Source organism: Pleurodeles waltl, chromosome 3_1 (genome assembly GCF_031143425.1).
Source record: "Pleurodeles waltl isolate 20211129_DDA chromosome 3_1, aPleWal1.hap1.20221129, whole genome shotgun sequence".
Taxonomy (NCBI): Eukaryota; Metazoa; Chordata; class Amphibia; order Caudata; family Salamandridae; genus Pleurodeles; species Pleurodeles waltl.
In genome coordinates, this window is record NC_090440.1 from 401570304 (window position 1) to 401587049 (window position 16746).

General features: G+C 43.0%; 1 protein-coding gene across 15 annotated transcripts in view; it reads right to left on the reverse strand.

The window, feature by feature from the left end:
- The window catches only part of PPIP5K1 (diphosphoinositol pentakisphosphate kinase 1), a 1126642-nt gene that overhangs the window by 613842 nt on the left and 496054 nt on the right, over positions 1-16746 (reverse strand). For all 15 annotated transcript variants that reach the window (XM_069222621.1, XM_069222618.1, XM_069222612.1 and 12 more), the window contains 2 exons: positions 14741-14826; positions 1987-2112 (listed from right to left, as the gene is read on the reverse strand). In XM_069222621.1, the coding sequence (XP_069078722.1) occupies positions 1987-2112; positions 14741-14826 (212 nt within the window). The remainder of the gene's footprint in view (positions 1-1986; positions 2113-14740; positions 14827-16746) is intronic.

Consider the following 16746-nt stretch of genomic DNA (forward strand, 5'->3'; position numbering starts at 1 on the left):
CTCCCTCCCCCAGATCCTTTGAGGAGAGCTCAAGCCAGGGGCAAGCCGGGAGCTCCCTGGAGCTCGGGCCTCCCCACACTGCAGGGGCTGCAGTGGCTAATGTTACACCAGTGATGTGTTGGCAACTTGCTTATTAAAAGCTATGCACACTGGTGCCAGTCATCGTATCATTAAACATTTGTTTCGCAGGCATTGGAAAGGAGCTGCATGTTAGGCAAGTGTAAGTACTTCAACTGAATACATTTTAACTGGGTTCATATTTCTAATCCTCCAGCACTAAACTTACTTTGTTAAGTCCAACCGTTAACAGTCCTACATTTAGTCTATCTTAGTTTATAAATGTCCTCAAAAAGACAAGTGATGCCTTGTTGAAAGCCATAAGAGATTAGAAATTATATTGACAGTGCTCTACGAGAAACTATTATTCAGATTAGCAGGAGCTTTCAAAGAACAAGTATATAGGTCCACTCTAGTAATGCACAACAAAAATAAGAGTAGCTGTGAGGCCTGGTATATCGTGAATTAGGAAACTGACGATCAACATCATTGCAACATCAGGTGAAATTGAGATTACTACATATTTTGCACCTATGATGAGCAACAAATAATTGCTTGCTGGACTTAATATAGATATTAAGTTTGCTCACTTTATTTTACTTCACAACATCAGTTGTTGATACAGAGAATCATTTCCAGAAAGGTCTGCCAAATAAATATCTTATATGCTTTGTCTCAGCCTACTTTGGTCTCAGGAGATCCACCTCGAATAAAGGTAAGTAGTTTCATCATCAATGGAGGAGGTTTGATAAGACTGTGATAATCCTGTTAACTTCTACAAATAATTGACACTTGCCCCTAAATCTGGATCTCTAGCTCCAAAACATCTCAAAGACATGAAAGACTGGACTGTAAACGGACCAGTGGATCAAAGACATGCATTGTATATAGCCCTCTCACTAAAAACTTAGGCATATGGCTGGCTTGGGGAAAACATTTAATGTGGTCAAGTTAGTAAATTATGGTGCTCTCAGAATAAATGTGGTTATGGTTTTTCAGTATTATATTCCAATATGAAGTCAAAAACATTTAACTAGGTCTAAAACTACTGAGGATAAGGTAGAAAAAAACAAAATGTTAGCCAGTATCCAAGGCCATGAGAGGGGAGGAAAATGACACTGTAAAAGATCTGAAATACACTTGAACTCAATGAATGCAGGACAGAGATAAGGTAAAAATTAGAGTAAGAGTGATGTTTGTACAAAGGCCAATCATTTCATAGAAGAGTTAAAGAACTTAACAGGAAGCGACACAGCTGGACTGTTTAAAAAAAATAAAAATGACCAGATTGCCACAAAGACAGCATATAAAAGGTGATACTGTGTATGTGTAAAGTCTTGAAATTCATGTGACAGCAGTGCATACACATACACGTCAAACTACATAGCTGTTAGTCATGTGATGCTAACCAACAGTTAAATCAGTCTGTGGCCCTGCTAAAACAAGGACACGCAAATAGAAGGGTTGGGTCTTTATAGCTTCCACAATGGATAAAAAGACAGTGTATTTATTTTCTTTTGAAGTACTTGGGGAATGGATGAGAAAGATGAGAGAAAAATAAAAAGAAATTAAAGAACTATGTAAGGAAATAGAAAAATTAAAACCAGTTGATGAAAGAACAATATACTAGAATTGAAAAAAGTTAAAGATGAACAATTAAAAGAGGGGTTTAAGACAATCCACCAAGAGAGAAAAGAAAGGGGAAGAGGAAGAGAGGAGAAAACATAAAAGCTGACAGCAAATGAAATATGCTACAATCAAAGGAAATAGAGGATGAAAAGACAGACAAATTTGAAAATGCGGAAGAATGCATGGAGAAAAAGAAACACAAATGTACAAACAGCTAATTACAACTAAAAATACAACAAACAACTGGATGAAAACGAACATAGGGCACTGGAAAACTGCAGTAATCTGAAAGACTCCTACCTTGTCCACCTGGGTACATACAGCGAAATGCTCGGCCAAGCTCCTCTGCCTGTACTCGTCCAGCTGGAGTTAATTCTCCACCCCATTTCAGCACTAGTAGCAAAGATGGAGCATCTTTTCGGGCATCTGTCAAAAAAGTTAACATGAACAATTGTACTGCAAAGGTAACATACTTAAAAATGAGTCAACTCCAAGAAACTGAGAGTCCTATTTAGAGTCTGGAGAATAGGATACCCTGTCACAATCGTGGCTATTTTCCAGTCCACCATATTACAAGTGCATTATAACATAAACCATTTGAAATATGGTGAACAGGATTTCCAACACATTTTCTCCAGAGTATCAAGCCCATCTGCCAAGCTCTTAATAAGGCCCTTAAGATAAACAAGATTACAGGTATCACCCTTTTCAGTAGATTCTTGTCATCAAATTCAAACTGGGGCAGAAAGAGTTATTTTACTGAATTAAAATAACCATCCGTATTAACTGAACTCAGAATTCCATGGCATTTTCCAAACTGAAAATACGTGAATTGCTCAATCTAAGCCATGAAAATGATTAACTACATTTTGGTGAGAAATCTACACCAGAGCACTGCCTCAAAGGACAATGATCGACTTGAGTCACCTAGAGGTGCAGACAACACTTGTGATCGGCAGGATAATGCTGACTGAGGTGACTGGCCTGCCTATTTAGTGACCTTGTAAGTTGGTTTACAACCAAAGAAATATTGTGAGCCTAACCCCAAAACCTGCACCCAGGTAACCTTTACACCTATTATCTAACGTCTTGTCCTGTAATACCATTGATTAGTTTGTTTTCTCAAATATGTGCTAAATTTTAGACCTAAATATTTTTCCAGTTTCCACCTATTTTGACCCTACCGTGTCCATATTTCCCCCTTTTGAGGGTTTGCCATACCCCGGTAATTTTGAGACCCTTTGGCCTGCAACCTTGTCAATATGCTCACTCTCACACACATATATGCTTTTTTTAAGCATGGTCCTCTGATTCCCTCTTGGATTCTGACTGTGACCTTGTGAGTATCTTTTCATTGACTTTTCTAATAATGGACTATATATGTTGTTTTAGTCCTATATTTCTTCTCTTGGGCTAATTCACATTGAAAGACTACATTTGTTTGCTTCTAGTCCTATATTTCTTCTCTTGGGCTAACCCACTATGAAAGTCCTTAAGAAAAACTCACATTTGTCTAAACAATTTAAATGTCACTGACTACCTCTACGGACCCAATTGTAATTGTATATAAGACGAAATGGGCTGTGTTGTTGCTGTTTCTATATACACACTCTTGAATCGCTGATTGTCACATGTATCAATTTCATAAGAGCACCAAGCATGTTTCTCACTTCACACCCACTGCGCCACTACAAGTGTTTTTAAAGTACTTAACTTTTAGATATCAGTTAAAGTGATAATTTAGTATATATGTATCAACTGTGATTTATTTTTATCAAGAGACCACTGTTTTTGCTTACATAAGTTTATCCAAGTTCCCAAGTGACATTCTGGTTTCCTTGTTACCTATAACTAAGCCCACAACTTGTGCATCAGAGTTAGCAGGGGGTGTGAACCTGATGAACCACATATGAAAGGCAGGAAGGCAGAAATGCAAATTCTCACCAGTGATAGGCCCACTGAAAACAGAGACATCACTGAAGTGCACCCATGTGCCCTCGAGTGTGGGGCACCACTAGGATGCAAGATGCGAACAAGCCCTAAAGACGAAGGGCTGTCAGGGCTGGAAGCTGAGTTCACTCTCAGAATATCAGGTCGTAGCCTGAATGTCTCAAATCCACTAACGAGGTAGGAATTCCTTTAGGAAGACTGTGTACACCTCCAACATGTTGAGGAGCTACTGAGTCCTGGAGGTGCAACTTTAGGAGGTTGACCAAAAAAACAGGTCAAAGAGCAGGGAGATCATGGTCTGCAGGTGGTCCAGCACTAGGCGTGGTGATCCCATTTTCAGAAGCCAGTCATTGAGGTACGGGTCCTCAGACCTGCAAAGGTATGCTGAGACGACTGACTTTACCTTTGAAAAGACCTTAGGGGCTGCTGTTACCATTCATTGATAACTTTCTGCTGCAGAATGCAGATATGGCCAGAGCTGACAGAAGGAACAGGAGGAACAGAGGTGGCAAATCCTCGAAGGGAAGTGCTTTATCTGGCTTAGCAATTTGTAGAATCCAACAGTTTGCTGTGATGGACTGCCAGCAGAGTTTATGAAAGGCCACTCTCCCTCTTGAGAAACCATTATTGCTCCCTCATTTGTGATTTTAAACAATTTTGCGGGAGGTGACAGGGAAGAGGAGGAAGAGGACTGCTCGTAGGTTAGCTTTTTTCCTCCTCCATTGGCATCAGAATCCAAGGACCTTTGTTTCCTTGCTTAGGGCAGTCGGAAATGAGGTAACATTCTGTGAGGGGTGGGTCCTGAAGAACACTCTAAGTCCACCTCAGAAGAGATATCCAAGCCGCTGGTATTCTGCATAGTTAAATATTAGGCACAATCTTGCCCAAGGCGGGAAAAGATTGTGTGCCTTGCTGCTGCCAACATCTACATGATTAATGAGATTGGGCATCTAAACAAATGTGAATCAGAGCCAAAAACTTAATCAAGCATTACTTAATATCTGACCGAGGCAAAGGCCTGTAAGGCGTCTCTTTCTTACTCCAACAACTGCTGTTCCTTACATCTGGATCTGACTAGGATAGCCTTTTTCTTTGTAATCTTCACTATTTCTTCACTATTTATAGTCAGAGACTGTATCAGAGCATTTGGTAAAGCCTTCAGAGGAGAAAGAATTTCAGCAAGTGCTGGAAAGGCATCGGAAGGAGTATGAGTGAGGTCCACCTGCACCAGCAATTGCCCATCAGCAGAAGAAGCCTGGTCAGAGGTCCGCAAAGACTTTTTGGTGCCCCAGGCACACCAGAGAGAGCTGGAGAGGAGCAAAAGATGGCCAACATTACCTAAGTGAAATCTACAATCTGTGGAAGGGGTCAAAGTCAGGGGATGGAACCTCCAGAAATGGATTGGAGGCTCTGGGCTACCACTACCTTGCACTTGTTCAGGGGTTAGAAGCCACACCTAAAATACACCACACATTTTGTTAAAACTTTCTTATATTTTTAACTTTCATTCACAGTAAAAATGTTATTTTGTTACTTGTGTTTATAATATATTTCAAATTCTCGATTTGCACAGTAGTTTCTGACAGCTTATATTCACATTGTGCATGTTTAAAGAATCCCCTTGTTCCTTTTTTGCAAACGGGTTAGCATCTCCTACAACATGTATCTTTCAGACACCGAATCTGTATCCATTTGGAATCCAATTTTAGGAGTCAAAAAAACATTTCCAACTCGTAAAATGGGACTATAATACGAGAAGAAGCATTTTAGCGGTCGCAATGCTAAATCAGAGCAATCATGACTGTTAAAATGCTTTGTAGATCTGGCCCCATGCTCTTTCTTAAAATACAAGAATTTTCTGAGTGAAACACAAATGGGATTCACAGAGGCCTGTCTGGCTCCAAAGTCCTTCCTTTGCGCTGGCCGGAGCCCAATGGCAGTTGTGGACCAGTACGCATTTGCCTCTTTCTGCCCTATTTGGGGCTTGATACCAATGTCCTGCTGAATTGATTCCCTTCCTTTTTGAAAAGGTGTCATACTCACACCCTTAGAAGTCTTCTTTGTGCAAGAGCCTCCTGGTTTCGATGTAGAGGAGGTTCTGTCTTTCTTCTCTTCATAAGCACAAGAGGACAGCTTCTACAGGCTGGCAGTTGGTTAAGCAGCAGAGACTCCGGAGGGGGTTTCTTCTTCCTCCTTGATGTCAAAAGAGTCACGTTAACCGAAGATGTCGGGTGTCCCAGATGAAGGTTGTTGCTGCATCTTCTTGTATGCCTGATGCCGCTCCCTTCAATACCTTGGCGTCTTTTGCAGCAAAAGAACAGGAATAAGTTGCAAGAGTTGTTGTCATGGTCAGAGGAAAGGCAAAGGTTGCAAATGTTGTGTTGGTCCAACCAAGGGTATTTAGTGTTGAACCTCAAGCAGAATTGGAAGGGCGTGAATTCCATCACCTCATTCCATTATGCATTGTCCAAAGCAATGCCCCCCAAAAAACCGAGCTGCTTTATGGGTTTTGAGGAAGGCCCAATCACAGGATATCGAGGGGTAGTGGCCAAGAAGGTCAGAAAGCTGCAAGGATACCTGTTGGTCATGAAGCTCTTCCTGGACATGGCCAAATCTGATGGCAGAAAGAAACCAATCTAGGGTGGAGTCAGTGCCCACGCACATTGCAGACTAAGGGAGGAGCCTCACCACATTCTGTGACTCAAAACGTTTTTGAAGGAAAAGAAGCTGTAATGTCCAAGCTCAAAATAAGTTGGCAGGAGTATGCAAAGCATGGGTATCTACAGCCACACATCTTACAAATACATAATTTCCAGCCACAGGGTACCTGTAGGAAGCTGGCTATCAATGTAGTGCACGAAAGGTAAGGGGGCACTATGCAGATAGTCCAGGCAACCCATTGTTTACAGGCATTAAAATAATCTCAAACACTCTTTTTAGTGGTAGTGTGGGAAAGCATTTGAGTCGTGAGGGTCTCTGGGGCCATGGGACACCATCGGTTGGCTCGGACTTGGGCTGTGGGGCTGGGAGCAAGAGGTGTTTTGTCCGGCAGATCACTGGCATTACGGGCTCTTACTTCTTGGGGTCGGCCTGGTGATGGGGAAACATGACAGCACGGCCACTCATGGTGATGCCGACATCCCTCTTCTGTAGGTCAGTCTTGGTGGTGTTGGTGCCCGACATGGAGCCTAATCAAGACTTGGTGATTGCAATTGGCTGGGGTACATTGGGAATCGGGGCAGAAAGGGTCCGGAGAGGCTCAGCGTCTCAAAGACAAGCTAGGTCAATGGGGCTGCACTCCTGGACACTTGAGATCCTCTTTCTGGTGAGATGCTCCCTTGGTGGCCCCTATGGTCAGCAAAATAGCGAAACAGCCATTCGAGGTTGGTGCCTGCAGGTGCAGGAAAGTGTCTCCTCTACTCAAAGGGAGATGCTAACTTGGGGGTGAAGGACTGGCAGTCCTCCAAGGCTCTGGGTGGATGCACAGCTGCAGGAGGAGTCTTGTCTGTGCAATTGACAGGACAGAAGCAGGCAGGCAGGGTTTTCCATTAAGTCCTCAGCCAGTCCACAGTTCTTGCGCCTTCGGCTCTTCTTTGTTCTTCTTGTCATTTTCAGTCAAGCTTATTTTTCTTCTGGTGTCAGGGGCCACCTAAATACTGAATTTAGTGGTATTTAGGGGCGTGTAGTGTAGTAGCCAATGGGTTACTTACCGCTGTGGTGAATACACCACCTATGTGACCACCTCCTGTGAGGAGTGTGCGCAACCATGTTCCAGAACTCCTAGTTCCACCAAAAACAAGATGATGGAACCCTTCTTTTGTGGAGCACATCAGGCTGCCCATCATAGAGGTGTGCCTAGCCTGGAAGTGCACAACGCCTACTTGCATAGTTAATTTCACGCCTGCCCTAGTGCCAAATGGGCCTTAGGGCAGCGGTGGCAACTCCTAGGTCTGGGGGAAGCCGGGGGTCGCATACCAAAGGCAGCAGGGTCTTTGAAGTTGCTGGCATTGGCATGCAGATTCAATTGCCATCTGCTAGAGGTGGTGATAGCACCTTTCTCAAAAGCAGGCATTGTTTCTGGCCTCTGCGAACATGGGCTCTCACCTCCTGGGGGGCAGAAACATGTCTGTGGTGGCAGGCTGGCCGATACCAGTCAGCCAGCACACTAGAGGACTAATAAGTTTCAGGGGCACCACTATGCCTCCCTCTGGGGGCATGTCATTATAAATTTAAGCCTGCCATCAGTCTGGATTTATTAAGTTGAGGTGTTTGATACTAAACACCATAGGTTTCAGTGAAGCCATTATGTAGCTGTGTAGCTTGTGTTGACCAGTGCCCAGAACATACCTTAACATGGCTTCCCTGTTAAGCTAGCAATGGTACTAGACATTGCAGGGGTATATCTGTTCATGCAGCTATGTCCTCACATGTATTACAATGCAAACTACCTTAGGAATCCAAGGCCTGCTCTAGAGGTGACTTACATATAGTCCATGCAGTGTCTTTGGCATGGCACACAATATTGTGCCATGTCATGTTTTTGAATATGGTTTGAACCATGTATCACAGCCTGCATTGGCAGTCTGAGTGTAGTTTATGTGTGGGACCCTTAGGGTGGCATAAGATATGCTGTAGCCCTTAGGGTCCCTCTTTATCAACCATGTCTTAAGTACCAGTGGTACCATTTACTAGGGACTTACATGGGTGCTAAAGTCCATGCCAGCTGGGTTACAAATAGACATTACTTATTTTATGGGAAAAAACACTGTCATTGTGGTTTCATTAGCAGTGCTCAGTGCACAGTCAGAGTCAAAAAACAGTATCTGGTAGATCTAATGGGGGCAAAAAGTGGGGGGATAACTGCAACAACAGTACCCCAGCGCAGAAGCCGTGCCAAGGGCAGGCCAGTCTATGCCCAGAATGCGCCACGCGCCATGACCTCTGGTCGTTTTACTGGCCATTATTACTCAAAGGAAACACTGCTCAGCCTCAACACTTCAGGTAAGTGGCCGTATTGTAGCTTTTTAGACCTAGAGGCATATTTAAACTATTTTCGTTGTACAGCCTGCAATTTTACTCTGTGTATTGCTAACCCTGAGAATTTGCTTAGACTGATTAAGCTGTATAGGCACATGGGGCCTGGAGAGCAAAAACTGGATTCACCGAGATGCTTTTTAATTAATGCGTGTTAATTCGTCAAACACAGATCAGAATGTTTTGAGTTTTTAGATTCTCATAACCCCCAACTGGTATTTTTGACTGAGACATGGTTGTATGAGCTTTGTATTCCAGATATTGTGGCAGCAATGCTGGCAGGATTTACCATTAGTAGATTAGATAGATATGGTAAATGTGGGGGCGGTTTGGGTATAGTGTTTCATGACTTATTGAGCCTTTCATGTGATCCTGTCATATTACTGAATTACGTAGCTCTTTCATTTAAATGTAAGGTCACAAAAAACTACACTTTCCACTGACCTTTGGATTTATAGACCTCTTGGACCCAAGGCCTCCTTCTTGGAAGATATCTGTGACCACATTGAAGTTACTGTACAATATCCGAGCTATACAATGTTAGGGGACTTCAATGTCCACCTGGAAGACTCGAGTGATAAGGACGCTATGGCTCTAATAGAATCTCTAGGCTGCTCTGATCTAACTCAGAGGGTAATTTCGGCTACCCACAAAATTTGCCAGATCCTAGATGGTATCTTCTCAAATGATTTTAACTAAAATATGAGGATACTTTTCGCCTAATTTGGTCCGATCATATGTAAGTGCAGTTTAAACCTAATACTAAAGCACCACCGCAAGAAAAGAAAAAAAGAAAACAGCTCAGACTAAATCTATTTGCTTATGGAATAAGTTAAATAAAAATGCGTTGATAAGAGCGTCTCAATCATACATTACCAGATCTCGGTACTGAGTCAAATGTAGCAGATGCTAGATCATGAACGGTTGAGTAGGGAAGTAGTGAAACGAGTATGTGAAAAAACAATAAAGTTTCATAGGAAGCATCCATTTGCACCTTGGTTCTCTCCAGTGTTAACAGTGATGAAACAAAAATGATGCACATTGGAGAGAGCATGGTGATGTGACAATAGTGAATAAAGTAAAGAAATTTATCGAAATGCTATTGGGGAATACAAAAATTTGGTATTGAAAGAAAAGTCAACATTTTATATTGCAAAAATTAAACTGACTTTGAATTCCCCTAAGGGACTTTTTAAAATAGTCCAATTGCTCTCCACTCCAATTTCCCTTACTCGCCACCCTCTCAATCAGGATTTCTGCAACAGTTTAACTGTTTTCTTTAGAAATAAAGTAGAAACAGTTTACAAATAATTTGACTCCACTCACTCTGTTGTCGATACTAGCCAACCGTCCTTCAACAGCGGCATTAGGATGGTAGGTTTAGATTATTTTCCACAATTGAACGTTGAACAAGTAAAACCTGAAGCACCATCTGACTCTTGCCCATCAAAGTTTGTGCACATGGTTGCAGACTGCACTGTGCGTCTTGAAAACCTTGTTGAACGTGGCTATTGCAACTGGTGCTTTTCCTGCTTTGTGGAAAAAGGTCTTGATCCTAACATCGTTATAAAAAAATTCACTAGATCCTAATGAGGAGAAATATTTCTACCCTATGTCAAGACTTCCCATCCCTACTAAAATATTAGAAAAAAATCTCAATGTTAGCTTATCAGGTTACATGGAAGAAAACACGCTATTGTACATCACACACAATGGTTTGATACTAGGCTTCAGCACTGAGACAGCTCTGATTGTTGTCTCGGAAGAGATTAGAGCCATAAAAGATAATGGTGGCAGAGCAGCAGTGATCCTACTTGATCTCTCCGCTGCTTTGGACACGGTCAGTCACACGCGATTCTTAGACAGTCTGTCTGACATCGTCATTTTGAGGTCAGTGTATAAAATCATTGCTTCATTCTTAAGTGATAGGGAAGAGTCAGTGGCCCTTGGGGACATCTGTCCAAAATCTTTTTCTCTCCCCTGTGGGGTTCCCCAAGGGTCATCGCTCAATCCCACATTTTTTTTATATTTATGTGGCACCGTTGGCTAAACAAATTCACTTTTATGGCTTTGCCACAGTAGCCTAGGCTGATGATACAAGGATTGTGGTTTCCATCCCGAGTAATCCAGAGGAAGTGGCAGGCAGGTTTAATAAATGCATGAAGGCAACAGCCAGCTGGATGACCGGCAACTGTCTGAAACTAAGAAGAAACGGAGGTCCTTAACTCTGGAAAACAATCTACTTTCAGAAGCCACTCATGGTGGCCTCAAGGCCTAGGATCTCCTCCAATACTGGTTTCCAAGGTAAGAAACCTTGGGCTAATCTTTGATGCTTGCTTATCTTTTAAAGAGCAAGTAAATAAGCACACTTCATCCCTTTTATCCCTTTTCAGCTTTAAAAATCAGTAATTATTGCTTTGGTCATTTCAAGGATTGACTATTGTAAAGCTTTATATATGGGCATACGACAAGCACTACTTAAAAAGCGCCAGACACTGCAGAATGCATCAGCACGCCTCCTAAAGAAAGTTCCTAAGTATACGTCAGTAGCAAAGGTTGTAAGAGATCTCCACTGGCTCCCTGTAAAGAAGTGCGTGGCCTTCAAGGCACTTTGCCTAGCTCATAAGGCTCTGTATAGTGCCAAACCCAATTACCTGGCAAGGAAACTTAGGTGGTACTGACTAAGCCAAAATCTGAAATCTACAGCATAATTTTTTGTGCCGGCCACCAGGATAAATAAAGCCTTCTGGTGGAGGATGTGTGTTTGTCTATACTGCCAGCCAGCCAGCCATGGAATAAAATGCCATTTCATCTCAGAAATCAATCAAGTTTTCTCAACTTTCGCAAACTGTTGATATATTGGTTGTTTAAGTATTCCTCTATAAAGACCATGCCCTCAAGCTATGGGTGCTCTCAGTATCTGTAGTTTTTTTTAGCACCAAGACACCCCAGGGTATTTGTGCACCTTAGAAATTCCACTCATTCATTCATTCACTTAAATATGGCGACAGTGTAATTCGGAATGAAGTGTCTAGCCATCGGAGGTTTCAAGTTCCTAAACCAACAGTACTTTTATTCTCCTCAATTCCTATTTTACATAAGGTCATCATGATAAAGACCAAAGGGCCTTTCAATAACAGACTCAGTGGAGATGTGAAATCGTGACTCCAGCAGTTAAACCAGAGGTTGTCACTAGGCCCATCGCGCTGCAAAGCAGGATCACACTAAAATAAAAACAAGTTTTTTTTATTGAGCTGCTTCTCTTTACCTGCCTGTAATCAAAACAGCTTTAATAACACTACAAGGAAATACCATGGGACAGCAGAGCAGTAGTAGCCGAGGGCTGCCAAGTACCCTGATAGATACAGATAAAGAGAAGGTAAAAATAGACTAAAGAGGACAGGGAAGTGAAAACAGAGTGGGGTGGAGACAGAACTGTAAGAAAGAAAAAGTAAGGAGGAGAGAAAAGATAGAATGCAGCCTTTGTGTCGCATCACTCCTGCTGACTGGCTTTTTGCCATCTGCATTGCAACATGTAAATAAACAACAGCAGTTGCAGGTGGTGAAATGTCCATCAGCAGGGTTGGAAAAGCAGCAGGGGCACTGGGTTGGGGGGAATCCCCATAAATAAAAAATAACAAAGGGGGTAATCACCACAGGAAAAAAGGGTGCTTAGAGAACGGCAATGCTTGCCCATGGTGAAATATCTGCAAATCAAAAAAGACAGATATGGACAGAGAAATGCAGAACTAGGAAAGAAATGAAGATTGAAAGGAAGATGGGTGAAAGGAAGAACGGGTGAAAGCAAGGGTAGAGAAAGTAGAAAAAGGCAAACGGAAGGGAGTGAGAAAGCAAGAAATGGAAAAAGGAAGTGTGTAAGCAAAGGAGGAAGGGTGGAAGGAAGGATTAATTAAGGAAATAAGGAAGGAATGGGAATTAAAAATAAGAAAGAAGGAAGGGTGAAAGAATGGAAGGGTTAGGATCGATATATATGCAACAGTGTGACGGGATGAAAGACTGAATGGATAGATCAATTAATGGGTGTAAGGATGGATCAATTCTAGGGTGAAAGGATAGATGAAAGGATGTTTGTAAAGGGGAGGGAATGATAGATGAACAAAAGGATGAAGAATGGATAAAAGGGTGAAAGAATGAAGAAAGAGTAAACAAATCAAAACGTTGAAAATAGATAAATGGAATGGTGCGTTGGGAGATGGACAGAAGGGTAAAAGGAGTAATGGAAGGGTGAGAGGAGAAATATATGGTTAGATGGATTGGGTGAATCGATAAAACAATGGAAAGGTAAAAGGGTGGATAGAATGGTAAAAGGATGAATTCAGAGTGAAATACTGATGGGTAGAAATGAGAAAAGATGGATTGAAGGGTAGGTAGATGCATGGAAGGGTGAAAGAATGATTGCATTGAAAGTGAAAGGGAGCCCTACAATTGGATGGAGGGAATGCTTGAGCCCTGTGCTCAGGGGGACTGTGTAGTTGTGTGTGAATGTTGTATTTCCCCTCCTGTTGATAGCAGTAAAATAAACATTACTGGATGGTGGGAGGGTGGATCTACAAGAGGGTGAAATGACTGATGGACTGATAGTACTGATGGGTGCACGGATCGAATAGGATTGAGTTTTACTAGTGCAGAATTGTTAAAGCCATGGACCAACATGCCAGATGTTTTGAATTTCTGGCCATTTTCTTGAATACTCTGAAAATGCGTTATCGGATTTCTTTACTTTGCAGATTTTCTGATGACTAGGGACTGAACTAGAGCCACATAATTAATCATAAAGTAATCTGCTTCCTTTTTTCAGTATACAAATCTGGATCTTTAAGTTTAATAGATCTGCCTTCACTACATTTGTCAGACAGTGCACTGGATATGAAGATATGACATGTAGCCAGAGGATGGGCATTATGAGGGTCATTCTAACCCTGGCGGGCGGCAGGAGCCGCCCGCCTGGCGGGAACCGCCAAATGGCTGCTCCGCGGTCAGAAGACCGCGGATGCCATTCTGGCTTTCCCGCTGGGCCGGCGGGCGACCGCCAAAAGAGCGCCCGCCGGCCCAGCGGGAAAGGCCGTGCAACAAGGAAGCCGGCTCCGAATGGAGACGGCGGAGTTGCAGGGGTGCGACGGGTGCAGTTGCACCCGTCGCGATTTTCACTGTCTGCTAAGCAGGCAGTGAAAATCTTTATGGGGCCAATGGCATGGGCAGTGCAGGGGCCCCCAGGGGCCCCACGACACCCGTTCCCGCCATCCTGTTCCTGGCGGTAAAAAACGCCAGAAACAGGATGGCGGGAAGGGGGTCGGAATCTCCATGGCGGCGATGCTTGCAGCGCCGCCATGGAGATTCAGCCCATGCAGGGGAAATCCGGCGGGAAACCGCCAGATCCCCTTTTCTGACCGCGGCTTTACCGCCGCAGTCAGAATGGGCTGGAAAGCACCGCCAGCCTGTTGGCGGTGCTTCCGTGGTCCCCGGCCCTGGCGGTCTTGGACCGCCAGGGTCGGAATGACCCCCTATATCACTTAATGCCTCAGCAGAACAATATTTTTAGTCATCAGTTTAAAGTCAACTCAGACATTTTGAGAACAGCATCCTAGATTTACTTCCAATGACTCAGTTAGGCTCCAGTACAAGATTGCAATAGTGTGCCCCGGAAAGACTAGCATTAGAAAGCATAGTGTTTTTTGTGATGTTAAATATATTTTTACAACTGGGTAAAAAAACGATTTTTGTCTGCGCATATGCTAACCGTATTGGAATGTATACAGTTGCGCTATTTCGAGATATTGGCAAAAATGGTATGCATGAAACAGAAAACAGTTTGTTAATGGTTACACGTGATGAAATGAGCACACCTTAGAAAAGTTGAGTTTAAGATTAAGGCACATAACCAAAGCCCCGACTATACTTGTTATTCAAACGCCACTCCTACGAAGGCCTTGATATATGATACATAGGTTGATATCAGACTGAATTATCAATGAAGCACACCTCTCAAAATAATGTCAAAATGAAACAAAAGAAAATTATCAAAATAATGGCTCTGTTTGCTCTACAGTACCTTCTTCTTCACTAGAGGTCTTTGGCTGCCCACGAGGCAGATAGGTCAACTGCACCTTCCTATTAATGCCAGAAAAATGTCCATACCTGTCAGCAGAATAAAGAGAAGAGTTATCAAGATTTATGACTTTACTAGGTCATCTTTAGAAGCATGTTATGTATAGATGTTGCTTCTGACCAACAGATCTGTTCCATTCAACTACTTAAGTAGCCAAGATAACTATATACAAAATGGTAATAGTAAAGGGATTTAAGCGAGAGGCACACATATCCTGTGGTTGAGAATAAATAAAGGATTTTTTCCAAACACAATCCCTACTCAAAATGAAAGTAATAATATAGAAAAACGGCTGTTGATGAAACAGGTGTTAAACGTAAGATAGCTGAGAGAATGAATATGTTAAGTGAGGAGATCTTTCTACAGACTGTGAGACACAAATTTGACTCCAAGAAGATAAATTGTCTTTCGCTCATCATAAATCAGCATGTTAACAAGAATTTGGGGACTGTTGGGTAGTAAAAGTCTTGCGCATGGTAATCAACGTGCACCCCTGCCTTCAGTGCCCCAACTGTACTGATTTCTGGATCCCTAATACAAACTTCTGTTCTCATAGGCAAACACGGATCATGCGTGTGCTATGACATAGGCCTGTCTCACGGACTGCAGTCTTTTTGGCACAGGAGGATTGCGCAAAGCACTACCCTCATAGTGGTGAAAGGCTATTGCCTTCACCAGGAGTTAGGCAGCACAAGCGCAGTGGTGGCAGTATACAGCGCAGTGATCAGTGTGACAGAACAGGTCCTTTTTAACTTGTGTCACTAGAGTGAGCCTACAGGCTCACTCATTCAAAGTTTTGCTGCTGTGTGATTAACTCACCTCTTGGCCTACATCAGGTTGATGTAGAGTGCCATGCAGTGCAAATGTGGTGTATCTTCACTGGGTGTTTGGGTGCCTGGAAATGGGAAGGGTACAATACAGGGATAAATGCAGTAATATGCAGTGCATGTAAGCTGAAAACGTGCTGGGTTTATGTGCACCTGTGAGCGATACAGAACATAAAGGACGTAGTGCTATGTAGTGTGTGCATGATTAATACATGTGCTGTGTGTATGTACACCTGTGGACGGTACAACAGATGGCAGACTATGGGGTCCATATTTGGAGACCTAGGCCTACATGGTGAAACCCACACCAGACAGCTTTGTGTATTGCTGTGTTTCTGTAAGCTGGGTGGGACACACACTGGAGAGGAGAGAGCCAGGCTTTCCCCATACACTTCAAAGGGTGCTGTTTGAATCACTGAGAGGTCACAATAAGGGGCCGTGGCACAGCTCAGGAAGGAGATGGGGCTGAGAAAATCAGAAAGAGTAGGGCTGGGGCCCTAGGCTATTCTTTTGATACACATACCATTGTGGCTGACATCTGCTGTAATCTTCCTTGGTGTTTGGTATTTCCCTGTGATGCCTTTCTAGAATGCCCATATGGAATGTGGGAGATGGACGTTCTCGGAACCGGCAGTTGCCTGCTGACGGGGAAGAGAGCGCCACACATGAGACTATCAGCTTGCAATAAACTTATAATAACCAAACCCAGGAGGAGCAGCGAATACTTTACTACATTTTTGGCAACGAGTGCGGCAGGCATTCCTTGAAGCCCTTCGTGTGGATGCTCAGAACCCACTTCAGAACTTTGCGAGACGTTCAAGTAAGTCCTTGATGATTAAGCTGGGGAACTGCACGCAAGTGCTGTAACAATCGGCATGCATTTTGGTTGAGGAGAGTCACACAATTCTAAATTCAGTACCTGTTTTTTGGTCAAACTTTCCTGTATTCAGTTGAGCCTCCATGCACAGGCATCGTTGGAGGAGATGAGCGCGCTTTCAATGTCATCTCTGGGCATAGGCATCATTTGAATCACGCTACAAGGTGTCTATGTTCGTGTGCTATGCATCAGAAGAAAAAGGTACATTTCCTGTTGAAACAGGCACGTACAGGGAAGCACATGGT